The sequence below is a fragment of the Elephantulus edwardii genome, unplaced genomic scaffold (genome assembly GCF_000299155.1).
Source record: "Elephantulus edwardii isolate Elephantulus edwardi_28Jun2011 unplaced genomic scaffold, EleEdw1.0 scaffold00325, whole genome shotgun sequence".
Classification (NCBI taxonomy): domain Eukaryota; kingdom Metazoa; phylum Chordata; class Mammalia; order Macroscelidea; family Macroscelididae; genus Elephantulus; species Elephantulus edwardii.
In genome coordinates, this window is record NW_006400075.1 from 47,395 (window position 1) to 59,677 (window position 12,283).

At 38.7% G+C, this 12,283-nt stretch overlaps 2 gene segments (V, D, J or C); both read left to right on the top strand.

Annotated features, from left to right (window-relative positions):
- Positions 1–1,496: 1,496 nt before the first annotated feature.
- On the top strand, positions 1,497–1,811 carry LOC102846779 (the record flags this gene model as incomplete). The annotated part of the segment is given in 1 exon segment: positions 1,497–1,811. A coding segment is annotated over 1 exon segment (315 nt), but the record flags the coding sequence as incomplete, so codon positions are not given.
- A 7,185-nt stretch (positions 1,812–8,996) lies between these two features.
- On the top strand, positions 8,997–9,541 carry LOC102847182. The segment is given in 2 exon segments: positions 8,997–9,042; positions 9,138–9,541. Coding segments are annotated over 2 exon segments (450 nt in total).
- The last annotated feature ends 2,742 nt before the right edge of the window (positions 9,542–12,283 follow it).

Genomic DNA, 12,283 nt, shown 5'->3' on the forward strand with positions numbered 1-12,283 from the left:
TTCAAGACGGATCTAGAAATTACTTTTTTAACTATGAAAGCAACTCCATTTTTCCTCACCTTTTCATCTCCGGAGTAATATATCATATGATCATCTGACTCAAAATGCCCCATGTCAGTCCATCTCATCTCTCCAATGCCTAGTATATCAATATTTATGCCTTCCATTTCTTTCTTAACAATATCTAATTTTCCTACATTCATAGTTCTCACATTCCATGTTCCAATCACTAGTGTCTGCTTACAACTGTTCCTCTTCTTTTTTGTTTCTATACTTGAAAGTTCTACCTCACTTGCCCTCTCTGTTAGTCTACGTGTGTTCTCTTATACATAGGGTTTTCAGAAGCATGCTATTTCAGAAGTGGATAGCGAATCCTTCTTCCTAGTCTGTCTTAACCTGAATGTTCAGATTTAGAGGAGTATCTGACAGATGAGCAATTTATAGAACAGTGAATGATAAATCCCTCATTGTGGAGGTAACCATTAGTTAGAGTGTTGTCCCTGCCCTTGGCCCACTTATTTCCCAGCTCCATCCTCCACCAGAAAACCCCTTCACTTCTACCTAATCCCTTCAGCATTTATCATCCATGTCCAACCCTTTGATCTGACATCTTGTATCTGAAGCTTTCTTGGCTTCTGTGATTCCAAACACGTCAGCTGCTGACACGTCAGCTATCTTATGTTGTAACCAGTGTCTCTTTAGTTGTAATGTCTCCAAAGGAAGGATGATGTGTTCCGTACTTTTTTTAAATTGTGATTTTTTGTGAAAATTTACAGAAAAGATAAATTATCATGCATTCGCTGATCCAAAATTACTTCCCTCCTTATTCCCCCATTTGTTTTGTAATGCCTTTTTTATTCTAGATTACTAATTGTCATACATAATATATCTAATCATGTATTATTTTCAGATATACCTTCTCTTTACATATTGCAGTACAGTGTTTATTTTCAATCTATTTTTTTCCCTGATGCTTCTTAAAGACAAACAAATATGTCTCTCTTGATAATTTGTCATACTCTAGAACAATAATCACAAGCAAAACTGTCTCGGAGCAAGCTTTTCAGGAGAGGCTATCTAATCTTAATTCAGAGTCTTACAGAATTCATTGACTCTTAATTTTCAAGAACTTCAAGTCTTGATACTCTGCACATGTAATGGTCAGTTTGCACATCAGGCATATGGTACATTAGGTCTCATTCCTACTGCTTCTCGAACAGTAACAGATACTCTCCTGCACCTTATCCCTTGAATAAATAAGTTTAGAGCTTATTTAAAGGGTATGCAAATCACCACCACTCTGAAACTCTTCTAGATTTAAAAGCTGATCCCTGACTCTCCATCTGTGAATTCTGCTTCACTATGAACTTACTTCATTCCATTGTGCTGCTGCTGACCCTCCCTTCCTGTGAGTGCTTTGGCCTAGAGATTGCTCAGGCATGAAATTAATGCTGTTAAATTCTTGAATTGGCATTATATTCTTTTTGTGTTTTCTTCCCACAGGGGTTCTTTCTCAGGTCACCCTGAAAGAGTCTGGTCCTGGGCTGCTGAAACCTAATGAGGTCCTATCACTGACCTGCACCATCTCTGGATTCTCACTGAGCACTACTGATACTGCTGTCGCCTGGCTCCGTCATCCTCAAGGAAAGGCACCTGAGTGGCTCTCCCACATATACTGGGATGATGATAAAAGATATGCACCATCTCTGAAGAGTCGGCTCACAATTTCCAGAGACACCTCCAAAAACCAAGTGTTTTTAACTATGACCAACATGAGCCCCACAGACACAGCCATGTACTACTGTGTATGATGAACACAGAGACACAGCCTAGGGGAACGTCCATTCAAAAACCCAGGCAGATTCTCAGATGTGTCCCCATTACTGCATAGGAGAGGACTGTGGTGAAAAACACACTTCCTGTCAGACTCTGGGGTTTCCTCTCCCCACTGAGGAGTCTCAGTGCACACTGAGGCTGTTGAAGACACAGATATAAACAACACTTCTGACCAAAGAACACAAGGAGGATCTACAATGAGAGATACATAGACTTAGAAATGCTTAGTCACTATCTTTGGAGAGGTTATACACTGCATGTGACTGCATCCCTTCAAGGTAGACAATAGTGTATTTGTGTTTGGTATCCTGAAAAATAGGGAAAGTGCATATAGGCTCCAAGATTCACACTGGCTATAAAAATTTAAGAACACACAGTGTTGAGTGGGGGAAGAATGTGCAACAATCAATGAATGAATGAAAATACAAGTTTTCTGGAAACCTTTATTAAAATTATAATTAATATAAAAATATGAAAAAGGAAAATATAAAAATACAAAGTGAGAGAAAAAAAACCCCAACCCTAAACACAAAACAACAAAAACCTCAAAGCATGAAAGTCAAGTATGTATTTGTGGAGATGCTCAGGAATGCAGAACATTTGGGGTTATAGCTACTGAGGTTTTTTGAGAAAAAAACTAAGACCCAGAACCACAGAATAAGGTGCAGATCCATCAAAACCAGAAAGAGGAAATCCATTTCACAAACCCTTTGTAGGGTAAATTTCAAAAACAGATTTAAGAACCTAGAATGGAACATTTTTACCCAAGATATATGGCCTTTATTTGTGTTTTTTAGTATTGTACTACATTGTTAGGTTCCGTTTCAGTCAAGGAATTTCTAAGGAGACAGAACCAACTCAAAGTTGACCTTCTAAGTTTTCAGAGGCTTTCAATTGCACAGTAAAAGATTAGGAACCTTATTGTTCTGTAATTTCCTTTCTAATAATGAATTTCTCTACTTTTAACAATTACATAGTGTGGTGGCATATTAGAACGAACTATGAAATATTTCCTCTCTGGTTGTTGAGGTAGATGTTTAGAAATATTAGTAGTGTATCTTTAAAGGTTTATTTTACACCAGTAGTGAAATCACTTGGTTGTGATCTTCTGTGTTTTAGAAAGCTGTTGTTCAGTTACTTCAAGTAATAAATCCCTTGGATCTAAAGGTCAAATTGTTGGAACGAAAAGGAGACCGGGGCGGGGGGCATGATGATCTTGTCTCATGTTGGATTCTTCAGTACTGTAAACGGCCAGCTGAAGGATGCGGTCCATTGACATAGAAGACTGAGAATTGCAGCATGTCAGCAAGAAGAATGAATAGATTCATACACCTGGCGTGATCAACAACTAACTACAGTGAAATGCCTTTAAACTTCTCCATTATCTAAAACCATGTAAAAAAATCTGTCCCAATGCACCTTGAAGCACAGATTCCCTTATCTATCTCTATATACCAAGGAATTTATGCTTGCTTGCTTGTTTTTCTCTCTGGTCCCGTTCTCTTGAGTCCATGACCTAATACAAATTTGTTTAAATAAAATATTGCATATGACCATTACTGTGAAAATAGAAATATAATAGGGGAGTGGGGGAGATTGGGAGAGCAGAAATTGAATGTATAATAAATTAACACTGTAAAAGATCAGGACAAAGGAGGAGCCTCCAGGGAAGCATTGACAAAAAGACAGGAACTATGTAACTTTTGAAAAATTCAGCAGAAAGAGGAGAAGGGCAGAAGAAGGGGGACCATTTGTACAACAGCCCTAAACCATGCTCTACCCTTACCAATCTCATTGTCTCTGAAAGTTAAACCCCTTTACCCCTGTAATGGAATCCATCCACCTCATTGAGGATTTTCCTTTCCTGCGCTGTCCGTCCACATTCCCAAGCATGATGTCCCTCTCCAAGGACTGGTCCCTCCTTACAACATGTCCAAAGTATGTCAGATGGAGCCTCAGAATCCTTACTTCCAAGGAGCAGCCTGGCTTCACCTTCTCTAGGATGAACCTATTTATTTTCCAGCAGTGCATGGTATATTCAATCCTCTTCTCCAGCAACAAAGCTAAAAGGCATCGACCCTTCTTCTATCATCCCTAGTCATTGTCCAGCTCTCTGAACCATAGCATGTAATAACAAAGACCTTGGCTTGTATCAGGCACACCTTAGTCTCCAGACTGACCTTCAGCTGCTCTTCAGTTCTTTGGAGAGGTCTCTGATGCAGACTTTCCTAAGACAATTCATTTTTCATTTCCTGGCTGCTGTTACCAAGTGTTGATTGTAAAGCCAAGCAAACTAAAGTTGTCAGTCTCTTCACCATCAATCATGATGCTGCCAATCGGCTCAGTTGTGATGCAATAGAGGCCAGTCCTTCGAGTAAGACATGCTAAGAAAGGGGGAAAGATAGAGAAAGGAAGACCTTCAATTAAAAAATGCATTAATACAGTGACTGATACAATAGGGGTCCTATATAAAAGAAGTGATGAGAACAACTCTGTTTTTCATCAATTTATTTTGATCATAATTGACTTGACAGCACCTAACAGCTCATACATTGTGACTCTATAGAACAGAGTAGAACCATTCACAGAAACAAACTACCATATCATTTTCCTATGGGTCAGCTGTTGAATTTACGTCAAAGACTGTTGCATTTACTCACTTAACCACAAGGGCTCAACTTCATTAACAAAACCTCTGGAGAAGGTCAGATTTAGAAACTGAGAATAATTTGTAACTGGGAAAAGAGAAAATTTGAATAATATGTTCTCTATTCTTTACGGATATTGTTGCTGATGTTAGATGGATCTTGGCTGAAAGCAGAGAATACCAGAAGAATGTCTGTGTTTCATTGATTATGCAAAGGCATTTGACTGTGTGGATCATAACAAACTGTGTCTGACTCTGAGAAGAATGGGAATCTCAGAACATTTAATTGTGCTAATGCGAAACCTATACTTGGACCAAGAGGCAGTAGTCAGAACAGAGCAGGGTAACACGGCATGGTTCAAAATTGGGAAGGGTTTACGCCAGGGATGCATCCTGTCTCCATACCTTTTCAACATGTATGCAGAGCAGATTATCCGAGAGGCTGGACTCTACGAGGAGAATTGTGGCATAAGGACTGGTGGAAGATCTATTAACAATCTCCATTATGCAGATGACACAACCCTGCTTGCTGAAACTGAGGAGGACCTCATGCACTTGCTGCAAAGGGTCAAGGACTGCAGCCTTCAGTATGCACTGAGACTCAATGTCAAGAAGACAAAGATTCTCACCACTGGACCAATTGGCAGCGTAAGGATGGATGACGAAGAGATTGAGAGTGTTCACAGCTTCAGTATGCTCGGCTCCACAGTCAACACTCTTGGCACCAGCAGTCAGGAAATCAAAAAGCGTATCGCGATGGGAAAGTCTGCTGTTAGGGACCTCTCTAAAGTACTCAGGAGCAGCAGTGTCTCTTTGGAGACCAAGGTGCACCTGATACAGGCCATGGTATTTGCAATAGCTTGTTATGCATCAGAGAGTTGGACAATGACTAAGGAGGACAGAAGAATTGATACCTTTGAGCTGTGGTGCTGGAGAATGGTACGAATGTACCATGGACTGCCAGGAAAACAAACAGATTCATCTTGGAGAGGATTAAACCAAGCTGCTCCTTGAAGGCAAGGATTCTGGGGCTTCTTCTCACATACTTTGGACATGTTGCCAGGAGGGATGGGTCCTTGGAGAGGGACATCATGCTTGGGAGGGTGGAGGGACAGCACAGGAGAGGAAGACTCTCTATGAGATGGATTGATTCGGTGACTGGGGTAATCAGTATGGGTGTGCCAGAGGCGGTGCGGTTGGCGCATGATAGAGCAGGGTTTAGGGCTGTTGTGCATAGGGTCGTTATGAGTCAGAAATGACTCCATGTCACATAACAACAACAATTCTTTACGTTAAAGCAAATGGATTGTGACTGACACAGGAATGAATGGTTTTCTGGTGTCTGGGGAAGGACTAAAATCCTCAGTCTGTAGCACCCTATGAGCAGCAGGCCAAACACTGTTTTATCCTGTGCCATCCTCACAAACTTTGCACACTAGAACCTAATTTGTTTCAATGACACAGTCAATATGCTTTGCACAGTCAACAAAACACAGACATCTCTTCTGGTATTCCCTTCTTTCTCCAAAATCCCTTTGTCATCTTCAATGATATCTGTGGTGCCATAGCCTCTTCTAAACGTAGCTTATACTTCTGAGAGTTCTCTGTTGATTTACTATTCTAGAAGATTTTGAATACTTTTCAGCAAGATTTTTCTTCCATGGGATAATATTAATATTGTTTGATGGTTTCTACATTCTATTGAATCACCTTCCTTGGGAATTGGAACAAATATACATCTCTTCCAGTCAATTGCCCAGGTAGCTAACTTCCATATCTTAAGACACAGCCTAGAAGCTCATCCATGGATGTATATTTGTTGGAATATGTCTACTGGCATTTTGCCAATATATCTTTAGTACATCTTGAGTATCTTTCTTTGTAACCATTGGGTCTTCATCATACACCACTTTTTGTAATGTTTCCATACAAGCAAATTCTTTTTTTTTTTTGAACACTGACCTTGTTTGTTTCAATTTATTAATAGTATTATCATTCATATATATTATGTTAAATGCTTATACATTATGTCCATACACTGTATTATTTACTTTAAATTTCTTTTATAAAAAAGACTTTTTTTCTATATTGTTTGCTTACAAAGTTAGTGTGCATTGTGTTTCATGCTATTCTTCATACACAAGGTGTTTCATATAATAATTCCCACTCATTATGTTTTGTAAAATTAATCACCATTGGATTCTGCCACCATTACCCTGTCTTTCAGGTCCCCACCAGATGATTCCATTTAATTTTCCCATCCCTCTACCCACCAAATATTGTAACCCTGTGATTTTGCTCCTACCCATTCCAATCTATCTACTCTCACCCCTTTCTCTCTTGGGATGTTTTATTACTTATCTTCTGGTTTTTGCTCCTGTTTTTTTACAGGAGTTATACTTCTGTTTTACAGTAATAGTCTTAAGCACCCTTTTATGAGACTGATATAGTTTGCTCAGCAAACTGCTCTCCAGTCTCTCCCAAGTTATATAGTATTTTTCAAAATTGCTGCTCTTGAGTTATACATAATATTCCATTTTATTAATGTACAACAATTTCTCAATTGATTCAGTTGTCATTTGACATTTAAGCTGATTCCATGTTCTTAACGATGGTGAATCATGCCTCTATGAACACTACGTATAAATCTCTGTTTGTGTCTCAGTTCTACTTCCTTTGGAATATATTCCTAGCAATGAAATCTAGGTCATACAGAGTTTCTATATCCAGAATTTTAAGAGTGATTGTACCATTTTACAATCCCACCAACAGTGTATAAGAGTTCCCACATCTCCATGTCCTCTCCAACATTTATTCCTTACTATCCTGCTAAACAATGTCAGTGCTACCGAGATTATATGGTATCTCTTTGTGGTTTGCATTCCTATCTCTCTTACTGCCAGGGATATTGTACATTTTTTTTTATGTGTCAGTTGGCTATCTCACTCTCTTGCTCTGTGAAAAGACTTTCCATGATTTTTCCCCATTTTGTAATTTTTCAGTTTTTTGTGGTTTTTTTTTTAGGCCCAGGTATATTCTCATTGTGGCCTGAAAAGTTATTTTGTATATGATCAATTCTTAAGAATGTACCATATGCACTTGAGAAGAATTAAGTTTTAATTGGGTGGAATACCCTGAATGTGGTTAATTTCTAGTCTGTATTTAGATTCATTCCCAACATCTCAGTTTGTGTTGTGAATAGTATTCTAGATTTATTGCTTTCTTGGTTCATTCTCTTTGTTACTGTAGAGGAATCTCCCTGGCTTTCTCTATTAATCCTGTATCTTGCCACCCTACTAAAGCGGTTCAGTAGCTTTGACAGTTTTTTTTTTCTATTGAGTCCTTGGGATATTTTATGTACACTATCTTATTATTGGAATATAGTGACTGTTTAACCATCCCTTTGCTGCTCTGGATGCCTTTCATTTCTTTCCTTTGTTGTATTGCCCCAGCAAGTAATTCCAATACAATATTGAATAGAAATGGTGACAGTGGGCATCCCTGTCTGGTCCCTGCTCACATGGAAAATATTTCTAGTCTTTCTGCATTGAGAATGATATTGGCTCATACTTTTAACTATGTTGTGGAAGTTTCTTGTATTCCTATTTGGCTGAGTGTCTAAATGAGGAAGGTGTGTTGAGTTTTTTCAATGGCCTTTTATGTATCAGTTGCCAAAATTATATGTTTCTTACTATTTGCTTTGTTAATGTGATGAATTATGTTGATTTGCTGAGCTTAAATAAATAATGAATGGCCAGGAGAAAGAATACAACCCTGATTGACAGATTTCCAATTTCAATAGTCTCTCTATTATTTAACTTAATTGTGATGGGCTAAAATAATATTTTGGAATCACCATTACTCTTCCCACAGCAAATATCATTTTGTTACTTTTAATATTTTTATTTTTGTGAAATGTCTACAGCAAAGATTGATTTTCATTCATTCAATGATCCAAATTTTTCTTCCTCCTTATTCCCCAAATTGTTTGGTAATGTATATTTTGTTTCAAATTATTAATTGCCATATGTAAAATATCTAGTCATTCATTACTTTCAGATATCCCCTTCCTTCTAGTGCAGTGTTCATTATAAATCCATTTTTGTCCTGCTATCTGTTTCTTGAATACAAACAAATATGTCTATCTTGATAATTTGTCATATCTAGAGCAACAATCACAAGCAAAACAATTTATGAACAAGCTTTTCAGGAAAGGGTATCTAATCTTAATTCAGAGTCTTACAGCATTCATTGACTCTTACATTTTCAAGAACTTCAAGTCTTGATATTCTGCACATCCAACGGTCAGTTTACACCTAGGTATTATGGTCCCTGGGATCCCAACCTTAAGACTTGCTCCTTCTCTAACAGAGACAGATGTTCTTCTGCACCTTACCCCCTGAATAAATAGGTTCAGAGCATATTTAAAGGGTATGCAAATATCCACCACTGTGAACCTCTTCTAGATTTAAAAGCTGATCCCTGACTCTCCATCTGTGAATTTTGCTTCACCATGGACTTACTTCAGTCACTTGTCTTGCTTCTGTCCCTCCCTTGCTGTGAGTGCTTTGGTCCGGAGCTTGATCAGGGATAAAAAGAATCCTCTTAACTTCTTGAATCTGCATTATTTTCTTTCTGTGTTTTCATCCAACAGGGGTTCTTTCTCAGGTCACCCTGAAAGAGTCTGGTCCTGGGCTGTTGAAACCTAATGAGGTTCTATCACTGACCTGTACTGTCTCTGGATTCTCACTGAGCACTTGTAGTATTGGTGTTGCCTGGCTCCGTCAGCTCCAAGGAAAGGCACCTGAGTGGCTCTCCGATATATGGTGGGATGATAACAAGTATTATGCACCATCTCTGAAGAGCTGGCTCACAATTTCCAGAGACACCTCCAAGAGCAAAGTGTTCTTAACCATGACCAACATGAGCCCCACAGACACAGCCATGTATTATTGTGCACGACAAACACAGAGACACAGCCTAGGGGAATGTCTGTTCAAAAATGCAGGCAGATTCTCAGATGTGTCACCATTTCTACAGAGGAGAGGACTGTGGTGAAAACACACTTCCTTTCAGGCTCTGAGGTTTCCTCTTACCATTTATGGGCCTCTGCACACTGAAGATGTTGAAGACACAGATAAACAACACTTTTAAACAAGAAAACAAGGAGGATCCACAAAGAGAGATACATAGACTCAGAACTACTTAGTCAATATCTTTGGAGAGGTTATACATTGCATCTGACTGCATTCCTTCAAGGTAGACAATGGTGTATAGTCAAAATATGTGTTTGGTATCCTGAAAAATAGGGAAAGTGCACAAAACTCCAACATCACACTGGCTATAGTACACAAAGCAGGGTAGGAGAATGTGCAACAATGATTGAAGGGATAAAAAGAAAAGTTTTCTGTAAACTTTCATTAAAATATTAATTCTTGTTTAAAAAATAGGAAAAATAAACAAAAAAGAAAATTGACAGAATCTCTATGCCATTTAAAAAAAAATAACAACTCCCACCATCAACACAAAACAACAAAACCCACAAATAATGCAAGTCAGATATGCATTTGAGGAGATGCTCAGGAAAGCTGAAAATATGCAGCCATAGCTGCTGAGTTGGTTTGAGGAAAAAAAGTAAGGCCCAGAGACACAGAATAAGTTGAAGGTCCATCAAAACCAGAAAGAGGAAATTCCATATCACAAGTACTTTGTAGATTAAATCTCAAAAACTGATTTAAGAGCCTAGAGTGGAACATTTTTATCCAAGATATATGGCCCTTATTTGTGTTTTATAGCATTTTATTACATTGTTCGATTCCATTTCAATCAAGTAATTTCTGTGAATTCAGAACCAACTTATAGATAGCTGGCCGTCCAGGTATTCAGAGACTTTAAATTGTACATAGAGGGTAAGAACCTTATTGTTCTGTAATTTCCTTTCTACTAATGAATTTTTCTGCTTTTAGCAATTTCATAGTGGTGACATGTAGACTGAATTATGAATATTTCCTCTCCTATTGTTGAGGTAGATGTTTAGAAAGATTTGCAGTATTTCTTTAAATGTTTATTTTACACCACCATGAAATCACTTTGTTGTGATCTTCTCTGTTTTAGAAAGTTGTTCAGTTACTTCAAGTAATATATCCATTGCATCTAAAGGCCCAAATTATTGGCCTAACATTGAGTCCAGGGGGAGGGATGATGACTTTGTCTCATCCTTTAGTGCCTTGTTGTGACATGTTGGATTCTTCAGTCCTGTAAACGGCCAACTGAAGGATGTGGACCATTGACATAGAAGACTGAGAGCTGTAACCTGCCAGAAAGAAGAATGAATAGACTCGTACACCTGGCTTGACCAGCAATTAACTACAGTGAAATGCCTTTATCCTTCCCCCTTCCCTTAGACCGTGTTATAAAAACCTGTCCCAATTGGACCTTAAATGGCAGATTCCCTGGTCTCTCTCTCTCTCTCTCTAGGCCAAGGGATCTCACCCAGGAGTCCCCTTACTAAATCTTCCTTTATGCTTACTTGTTGTTTTCTCTCTGGTTCCTTTCTCTTGAGTCTGTGACCTAACACAAATTTGTTTAAATAAAACATTGCATATGACAATTACTGTGAAAATAGAAGTGTAACAGGGAAGTTGGGGAGATTGGGAGAGCAGAAGTGAAATGTATAATAAACCAACACTGTAAAAGATCATGACAAAGCAAGAACATCCTGGGAAGCATTGACAAAAAGATAATATGGCAATTGTAATTAGCAAATATGAGCAGGACCTATGTGAGTGTTGAAAAGCACAGCAGAAAGATGAGAAGGGCAGAAGAAGTCGGAGGGGGAAATCCCATCTACAACCCCAAAATCCACTACAGCAGCAGAGATTAGTGGGCAGGTGTTAGGGGACAAGATGAAGAATATGGAAGGTGCAAAAGGGAATGAAAGAGAATGAGTAGCAAAAGATAATGATCAGTAGAAACCAGTTATAGAAAACACAATGTATATGACCACCAGAGCTCCCTGAACAAATGATTATATGAAGATTAAAACATGACTTTACAGGACTGACCCACGGGTATGAAAATGATTGTATGAAATCTAATTTAAAAAAATAAAAATTGCAGCTCTCTGAGGTAAATATTCTCTTTTAGACTTTATCCAATCGAGTATAGAATGAAGGCAGATGTACAAGCTTTATGTAATGGGTTCTAGTGGTTGTTGTTGTTATGTGCTGTCGAGTCACTTGCAACTCGTAGCGACCCTTTGGACAACAGCCCTAAACCATGCTCTATGCCTTACCAATACCATGTAATATACATGTCTACGACATGTCTATCCGTACACCCCCAGTCATGGAATTCATCCATTCATCGAGGATCTTCCTTTCCTGCACTGTCCCTCTACCCTCCCAAGCATGATATCCCTCTCCAATGACTGATCCCTCCACGTAATATGTCCAAAATATGTGAGATGAAACTTCAGGATCCTTGCTTCCAAAGAGCAGCCTGGCTTCACCCTTTCCAGGATGGGCTTCACCCTTTCCAGGATGGACTTATTTGTTCCCCTAGCAGTCCATGATATATTCCATACTCTTCTTCAGCAACAAAGCTCAAAGGCATCAAATCTCTTTCTATAGTCCCTAGTAATTGTCCAGCTCTCTGAAGCAAGCAAGTAATGGCAAAGATCATGGCCTGTATCAGGGGCACCTTAGTCTCCAGACTGACATTGTTGCTCCTCAGTACCTTGGAGAGTCTCTGAGAGCAGACTTTCCCAATGCAACTTATCTTTTCATTTCCTGGCTGCTG